The sequence below is a fragment of the Varroa jacobsoni genome, unplaced genomic scaffold (assembly GCF_002532875.2).
Source record: "Varroa jacobsoni isolate VJ856 unplaced genomic scaffold, vjacob_1.0 scaffold_56, whole genome shotgun sequence".
Taxonomy (NCBI): Eukaryota; Metazoa; Arthropoda; class Arachnida; order Mesostigmata; family Varroidae; genus Varroa; species Varroa jacobsoni.
The window spans coordinates 62118-71244 of record NW_019212958.1 but is presented as its reverse complement, the minus strand read 5'-3'; the positions used below and the strand labels follow the sequence as shown (position 1 = coordinate 71244).

Here is a 9127-nt window from a genome sequence, read left to right as displayed (position 1 = left end):
TTCGTTCGTTCGCTGATTCGTTCAAGGTACGAGGGTGGTTATTTCCAAGCGGTCATGTCCACGCTTTGAAAGGTCCTGCATATGGCATCCCTTATCAAGTTATTAGTCGATTTTCTTCTTGCAACGAGTTTTTTTGCATAGTTTATCCGGTACAATGTCTGCATACACGTATTCAAAATGATTCATTGAACAACAAAATGTTTTGTTGTTAACCATTAATCTTGTTATATCATTGGAACGCCCATCATTGGTCTTAGCAAGGCTTATAATAGGGAGGCTTATGACATAGTCATCGTATTCCTACAGATTACATTTTTTTTTTTTTAAACTATGAAAAATAGGTCAATGGGAATTTTGCTTCAGAAACATGAGTATTATAACCTCAAATATGTAGTTTATGATAATGTGGTGTATAACGGCCATCAGAACTGTGGATCGGTTTTCGAAAATAGCCAACATTAAACCATTTGCAGGTAATATTAGGTTAACACATAGAGACTGCGGTTGTGATGAGATGAAGAGTTCCGGTCATTAATACGGTATCTTGGTATCCATGGTCGGCGGTATCTATAATCGTGGCGAGATAAACTTCCGATTGTATAGGTCCAATCATTTTATCAAACCTGGATACTCAATCGTTCGAGTATTATGGATAGCATGGAAATTCAACTTTTGGGAAAAGCTTATCAATATGCGAATACTGTAATAAAAACCAGATGCCGGTACCCGAAAGACAAAAACGCAGAGCCCGAACCGAAGGATCATCTTCTTGAAAACACAGCTTAGAGTGTAAAGGCGCTATCGGCCAGAGTTTGCGCTGCTTCACTGAAAATACGGAAACTATGTAAAAAATGTATCCCCAGTGAATTAACTCCTATCCAGTTGAAAATGTTTGTGCTGTATTCGGCGCGCGACTCTCAACTAGAAATTTCCTTCGGGCGTACGGTAGCTGAAGACGAAGAATTTCTACGAAAGAAGAACATTTGCCCCATAGGAAAATCGACTTCGGACCATTTGTTATGACCAAATATGCTCCGAAAATCAAACAACGAATACAACACGCTATCCTCAAGAAATTCGAGGAATGTTGGCCTGGCAATCGGAAGCACGCAATCTTGTTACTTGATAACGATGCCAGACTTCATCGCGTACCTTGATTACTTTCGGAACCGACTAAAGAAATACCTAACGTTGGCCTAAGTTAATGCTATTACGGAGCTTTCCATGCCTTAAAAAAGACCACCAAAAATATTACACCACGTGTTTACTGCGAGAAATCATAGATGGAGAACTTACGTATGGGAGCGCGAATTGTAGGCTAACTATCCGGAAACTCCAGAACGCTGGAGAGAGTTCGTGCATATATACCTCTAGCGTATAATAAAAGATCGTCGCTTTCACCTGGCTAGATTAAATATAATTAACTTTTAAATTCCTCCCGACTCGCTTCTAACAACCTAGTAAAAACGGGTAAATCGTTAATTGCAAACAAAAACGGCACCCTACGACGCATACAAATAGAGCCTATGTAACATATTTCTGTAGTCATAGGTTAACAACACCAGTAAGTTAATGTCAAGGCCGAGTTGTTGCATCATGAGGCAATGTCGAGGAACTATCTAAAGGAAACAAAGGAAGACGAGAATCTTGAAAGTTACCGAGTATATGATAGAAAGCGATTCCAATAAGAACTGTGCGTGAGGCTAGATGTAGGCTCCATTCCATTATTATCAATCTCCTCTAGCACGCCGTTCAAGTCGATTGTGGCTATGCACTTCTTCAGGTACAGCAAAAAAGGTCAAGGCCAAATTTACGACAGTTCTAGCGGTTACCTTTCTCGATGACGCAATTTAGTCGTAAGCTATGTCCAACGTAGAAGGGTCCGATACTTCCCTGTAGAATAGTTCCGTCACCATCGCTAATCTGAGGTCTGGAAGGGGACACTGAATTGGCAAACAACGAATAAGGATCAAATTAACGTCTAAGTATAAATACCACTGAAATATGAAATAGTAATACTATACTATACTATTGTCACGTAAGCGGTTAGCCAAAGCGGTAATTTCTAATTGTCGTTGTGACAAAAAGGAAACGCAATAGCATAGAGAAAAAAAATACAATGTAATAAGTAATTACTGTAATGTTAACACCTCGAAACCACCTAATAGAATTAGAAAATATTTTATAGTCAGAATTTTGGGCGCAGTTGACTGGATACATTATCTAGGTACAGGTTTCTTCTTCATTTGGTTTCTATGTGGAAGACGGTGTTCTCCATTGCAACAGAATATGTATCTTCTGATTAACAAGATTCGAAACTTCGTTATTCCCGTTCTGCTTAGACCCCGTTATACTCTCAATTCCTGTCTAGGAGCATCCGACTACCGATTGACCAAACAGTGAGAGACATGGTTCTATGGGTACTAGCGGAAAATGCTCCTGCCGCTGCCAACTATGTTGATTAGGCAATCGTATTCGGCAATACTGAATTTTTCTGAAAGCTGCCTTTTTTTAATAGCGACAGTATGAGGTCTAAAATTTGTGGACTTCTCTGAACTGCTCGGTGGGCGGTATGAACGCTTCGTCTCAAAAAACCTTTACATTTTCGGATCTGGGATATCGACATTATAGAAGGGCAACATAGCAAATCGCCAATCGAGGGAATCGCCAGAAAACTATTATCTCGCGCAGTCAACTTCATATTAGAAACAAAACAGACAAAAAAGATTTGTGAAGCATTTTTTCTATTCCACGATAAAGTAATATTATAAACTCTTCAGTCTGTGATGTATTCACCGCCTTTTTGGAAATAAAGGTGTTTTTCAATCAAGTTTATTCATTAATATATATATATAAGGTTGGGTTTACCTATCGATATTTTTAGATATGTTCCTGCTGTGAAGGCCATATCCGAAATTTCTAGAAGTCCTACATTATATACATAGTGCGTACAGGCTAGTCTCTTCAATTGTTATATCATTCTTCTTCTACAAGCACGTTTAAAGCCCTTTCTTTTAAGAGCCTTACTTTTCAGAGGCTACGATCTAGATATTAAGATATGGTCACGTATTGTTCCCACTGAATTTTATTGAGGAGTAAAGAAAAACCAATGAGATGATAAGGCTGTACGTTATGCTACTATACTAAACCTGAGACATATAAACACTCTAAAAATGCAAAAACACACTAAACGAACACGGCTTGTGTGTTCAAGGCACAGTTCAATGAAGTCAGAGACCAAAGATCGTTAGCACGTCTAGCACTGCCAATTATTCAACGTGTTATACACGTATTTCCAGAACAAAACATATAACACAATTTCAGCAGCGTGGTGTATTAATTGGACATATTGTTCGTCAATTAGATTGAACCCTTAAATCAATACACAAAGGTAGCGTTTTTCAGGGCAGGAGCACAAATGGCTGTAAAAGCGCGTCATTGGAGAAAACGTTGGCCGCCGCCAGTTGACTTCATCCGTGTGGAAGGAACGAGCGAAAAATGCACCGGTTACTCAATGTCCACGAGGAACCGACACGGACTCCCAGCTCGCCAGCATCAGATACGTCCATGTGTCATCCTGCTTCCCGGCGCGCTAGCACCATTGCGAGCAATGGTTCCACTGCCTCCATCCTCCTATCATTTCCCATTGTATTGTCCCGAAATTCTCGAACTTTCACATGGTCTAGCGGTTGCTTGATATATAAGGTAAAATTTATCAGCTGCTCTAACTGCTATTCCTTACGAGGTCCTGTTTGGTCGGTTCGTTGGATTTGAATGCTCGAGGCTGGCGCCTGAAGCCGGCCGGGCAAGAAAAGCCTTAGGAGCGGCATCCACTGTCCTCGCCCCGCCGCGGTTTAGTAGCAACTGGCGGAGGCTAGAGCCTTGAGAAAATGAAGAATGAAAATGTTCCCAAGGCATAGGTTTAAATGGAGGTTTCCTTTCGCGAATGGATGACGCTTTCCCCATCCATTTTGCAGCCTCCATCTGCTATCAGATCGAGTGGCAGAAAAAGTCTTGATTTGAAAAGATATCGTATGTTTACGGATGCTCTGGTGGTGGTGGACGGGCCAGCATCCGCAAGCTAGCAGATCTTTGAAAAGTTTCTCATCGGAAAAGCATCTTATTACTAACGCAATTATTTCCGGAGCCGTTAAGCATGGTATCACCCACGAAAAAATGGGTAAATCAAGGAGTCCACGTGGCTTTGCCGCGTTTGCCGGTTCTCCTGTTTATCTCCTAGCCAGCAGATCTAGCTTCGCTCACACGATCTGTTCCCTTCGGTTATCTCGTCTACGAATTAATTAAAATCTATTCGCCAAACGCACTAGTTATCCGATTTAAGGGGTCTGTGTCACTTAAGGGTGTCCGACACTAAAAGGCGGAGATGGTGCCATCAACAGCGACAGATTCAGCGGGGGCGGCACTAGAGCTTTCATTTTAGAGGTCTTACTTAAGACGACTAAGGCAGGCTGAAAGAAACGAAGAGAAGCAAAGCTAGGAGCAGGAAGAAGAAGTGAGAAAAGCAAATCGTTAAAGAATCGGTAGCTGTCGCAAGAGCAGTCGCAGCTATATTCATTGCTACAGTCAAAGGGGCTCTCTTTCACCGCTCATAAAGAAATCTCACTGATTTTTCTTTTTCTATTTTCATTGCAGAAAGGCAGTTGGAAAGGTACTGGAGGTGGTGAAGAAGAAGCGCTTTAGGAGACAGAAGGACGAGATGAGACCTGCAGTATAAAGCAGCCCAACTGTGGCGCACCGCCAAAGGGTAGTGGGTCTTTCTTGTAGATCGTCTTTCACGTGACTCAAATTTGCAAGGATTCCTTCATCCGCCCTGTCCATTCTGCGGGACAACCGTATCATCGTTCGCTAATTTGTGTTAAAAGAGCAACTCATCGATTTAGTGGAGACTGACAGGACAGCGCAGAGGCGGCCGTTATAGAATGACTGCGGATTCGTAGTTATGAAGGCCGAATGTCTGTCCACTCCCAATGTTCGCAAGCCGCAAGAAAAGCTATTCTAGATGAGTAGGTCTAAGGGACAGTTTACGTCGTCAATGGATCGAACGCTGCTCGACCGCATGATCACCAAACATATTGACCAAATCGATCGCTGTCAGTCACGCAAGCTTACATTGGCGTGACACAGTATATAAAAATACGATAATTAATTAATAGCTCTCGGTAAAATTCCGGCTTGTAGAATTGCGGTTTTACGAAGGAGGAAGTGGTAACGCTGACAGGAAATTCAACCGACGGTTTATCTAAAACGCACTTAACCTGGCATAGGTATGTGCTAACTGAGTAATATCTCTTCATATAGTAGGCTCAATATAAAAAAAATGACTGCCTAAATATCGTATGATGTAGGACTACGTTTTTTACGTATGGACCATATCAGACTCAAGTCTGCACCTAAGACGAAATTAACAGGAATTAACGTGTTGAAGAGTTTTTTTTTTTAGTCTTGAAGCAATGTCATTAGTAAAGTTCTCGGTAAACGTCCATTAGATTCAAACCAGGCCACCAAATATAAGGGTGAATTAAAACTTGTGTGAAGAATTTTAGTAGTTCTATACAATGCACGGAGTTTAGTCTATCGTCATAAAAAACGAGACCTTTATAAAATAAAAAATCTCTTTACGAGCTTTTTTCGGTGGAGTCCATGATCGGACCGTTAAAAGGACCATACCAGATGCTAGAGACGTGTATACCTTGCCAGATAGAAAAACAGAATTCGTTGTATATATATATATGGACATCTGTGGACTTGCGTAAATCTATGTAAGTATCGTATAGATTAAATTTTAGTATAAAAAAGTCGATTTTTTACACGAACAGTAATTGGTGCGCCTTCAGAACGGAGAAAACAATTGTCGTATGAATTATTCAGTCATATAATTGGCAAAACGTTATAATTTTAAATATATTTTTCGTTTCAAGTTCACGTGAAGGAATAATGACCTGTGTAAATGGCTTGTTAAATAGTGAGCGGGATAGTTAAGTTCGATTGTCTGAAACACATTTTGTCGTTAGAAACTATCCTACCCGACCTCTGGAATACAATTAATAGACTAGTGATTGCACGCCTTTAGCCAGTGAGCTATTCCTCTGAGTCTCAAAATACATGCCATCCGTACAGATGTGCTCAAATTCAAGCGGCATGGACGATTATTAGCTATTTCTGCCACACCCTTCGAGTACAACATGAATGCAAATACCTCTTTATAAAAATGGTGAGATTTTAGTCCATACGTACAGCAGGTTGACAGCCGAAGGCCGTACGGATCAACCTCAAACCTGCACTGGGTATAATTGCTGATGGCCAAAGGTTACTATCTGTATGGGGACATTGGCTAAGAGAAAATCGTAACGACGAACGGAAATAATTGGCCAATATTGCTGTTCTACTATTTCAGAGAGAAGTAAGATCGTAGCAGTAATAAATCTCTGTTGAACTATTGCTGTGTGTATCTCGGTTCATATCTATCAAAAACAGTGCAGCTTTGAAAAACCGATGTTTCTTTCATAATCTAAGATAATTTGCGAAAATGGCGCCGATTTTTGCTAGCTTGCGACGTTTGTCCACTGGTATGACTCGTGTCTATCTAACGACCCGTTTGACTAGTCTCTAAACGGTATCTGCATACCTAATCTAAGCGAATGTCTAATTAAAAAACAGTTTTCCTTACAGCAAGATATTGGTATCGCATAAACGTATCTACCTCCAACAAGAAGCGTAATGTTTTGCGTACGGGTTTCTCCTCTGTGAAATCGAACCCGGCACGCGTAGTGGCCTGCGTCGATGGCGTCAAGCTTCGATACCTCCAAACTCGCTGGGCTGCTCAGAGCTGCAATGAAAATTACAGGGCAGAGAAACGAACAGATAGCCGACTAATTAGATTTTCGCATCGCTGAAAAGAGTAAACTGCTGAACCTCTAACAAACAACAAATTAATATTAAGGCATCTTTAAATAGCCCTTAAACATGTACTGGTCGCGTGGGGTATTCCAAAGGCGTATATTTCCGACTCTAGATAAAATATTGTCGAGTAATTACGACGCGTTACGCGTTTTGATCTAGACATGTCTTAGTAATTATGACAGCGGGGTGAACTGATCGTTGAAGAAAGCTGTCCTATAAACGGGTACGCTTAAGGGAACAGACCTGAACGTTTATTTCCTTTTGGCAGCGCGTTGGCCAGTTAGCGTCAATACCTATTTGAGATAGTAAAATACAGCCACGCTAAGGCCGAGTTAGGTGAAATATAGGTAATCAGCCTCTGTCGAGGGCAACTGATTTAATCGTTAGTTTAAAAGAGGCTCGTCTACTATCAAAAATGAAGCGCGGAAAAGAACAGCTACTGCGGCAGGATATTTGCGGATCATTCGTAAAATAATAATATAAAAATCGAGACATACGAAAGTTAAACAAAAGCTTTTGAACTAAAAATGAAATATTAGTTGTTATTATCACTATGAATACCATTATTTTTTACTCTCTTTTTTACTAACGAAGAAGAGGTGTACAGGTTGTTCCAAGGCCCTCAATAGGTTCAATTGCACACAAGCAGAAAGTGGACCCTTCTCGTTTAGTCAGTGCTAGTTAACTGGTATCTTAAGATTAGCCGGCGCAAGAGCTAAACATTTTCCATGACAGGCTGAAGCATTTCGCGGTCGATAGATTGAACATAGCTTTCAAATTTTTGCAATAATTGGGTGTGTATGTACATGTGTGCATTGATGTGAACCTTAGATAAATTTCACTTATTCCCACGCAAAGAAATCACAAGCTCTTGGATCACAGGAGGCAAAAACCACGAAAGATTTTCATTTTTCAAAATCAGCCGATTTACGGGGCGACTTTTTTCTACGAGCTTGCTGATTGTTTGTTTTTTCGTGCACATTTTTATTGCAGTTACGTAATCTCTATTTAAAAAAATGTTTAAAACATCTTTTTTACCGAGAATCGAATTTGGCATAAGTCAACGGTCGAGATGATTTTTTAGGAATATTTAAGCTTTACGATCTAGTTTTTCTTTTTTTAGGATATTAGATTTGCATTGGAACGTTGACACTTATGTTAACCGTTGTAGCTTGGCACGTTTAACAGAAATGTTTCAAGTTTTATGTTCGGAACCGCCGTCAAGTATTTCATCAGATAGCCATCAGATAATACGGAGTGTGTCTCGAAGCTCGATAATCGCTTGTTCATAAGATTAGCACACAAACATTTGACCTACCTACACCTAAGTGAAGCTCGAACCAAGATGGCGAATTAAGTATAGTAACAAACACTGAGGTACGCGGTGATTGACATAGAGAACAGTACGAATAACGCAAGGCGGATGATAAGGTCACAGCTGTAGAATAATTATAGTCGATAATCGGGACAAGGCTACCGTAACGAATAGCGTTATACATATAGAATAAACGGGAAGCGATGGCTTCAATGGAAGGGAACAATCGAAAGTTCAAACCGGATCGTTCTAACAGGATGATGAAAATAACAACGAGTAGTGCAACAGAACTACTGAGACGAGCTTAAACAAAAAACAAGAAAGCACAGCCCGCGCAGGGCCACACTGGGAAAGGTTTACAGTTGTGTCGAATAAGGCCTATATTCGGTGCTAACCCGAGGTGACAAAAGTGAAACAATTCTTTAGTCCAAAATTGTCGTGCTCTCTATTGCTACACACCCGGTTTTATTATTACCATTATTATTTTTATTATAAAGGTGTTGTTAAGCGAGCTGCACCGTTGAATTCTGACTTCATTTTCTGCGGTCAAAAACGCGTTAACTCTTTGAACTGGGATCCGCTTGATTTCCATGATGGAACAGCTATGGCCGTCGTAGTAGCGCTAACGTGAGATGGGGTATTAAGATGGGAAGCACAAATACGAAACGAGTTAATCAGCTTCGTCTACTGCTTAATAGGCCCATTATGTCAATGCTCGCAAACATGTTACTTTGTTTACGTGTGTAACACTAAAATGGTTACCCGGCAACGGCAGTATTTCCGTCAGGCCAGCGTCACTCAGGATTGTCAACGATAAACGGCAGAAAACTGTGGCTTTCGTTTGGATACTCTATAATGGCAACATATTGTACTAGACCAATCCGCTGGTCA

The 9127-nt window shown here is 40.6% G+C and overlaps 1 protein-coding gene across 1 annotated transcript in view; it reads right to left on the bottom strand.

Moving 5' to 3' along the window:
* Positions 1 to 9127, bottom strand: part of LOC111260992 (adhesion molecule nephrin) — a 60269-nt gene that overhangs the window by 30062 nt on the left and 21080 nt on the right. The window contains exons 3-4 of the mRNA XM_086968542.1: positions 6722 to 6847; positions 1833 to 1943 (exon numbers count right to left, since the gene is read on the bottom strand). Coding sequence (XP_086824668.1) covers positions 1833 to 1943; positions 6722 to 6847 — 237 coding nt within the window. The remainder of the gene's footprint in view (positions 1 to 1832; positions 1944 to 6721; positions 6848 to 9127) is intronic.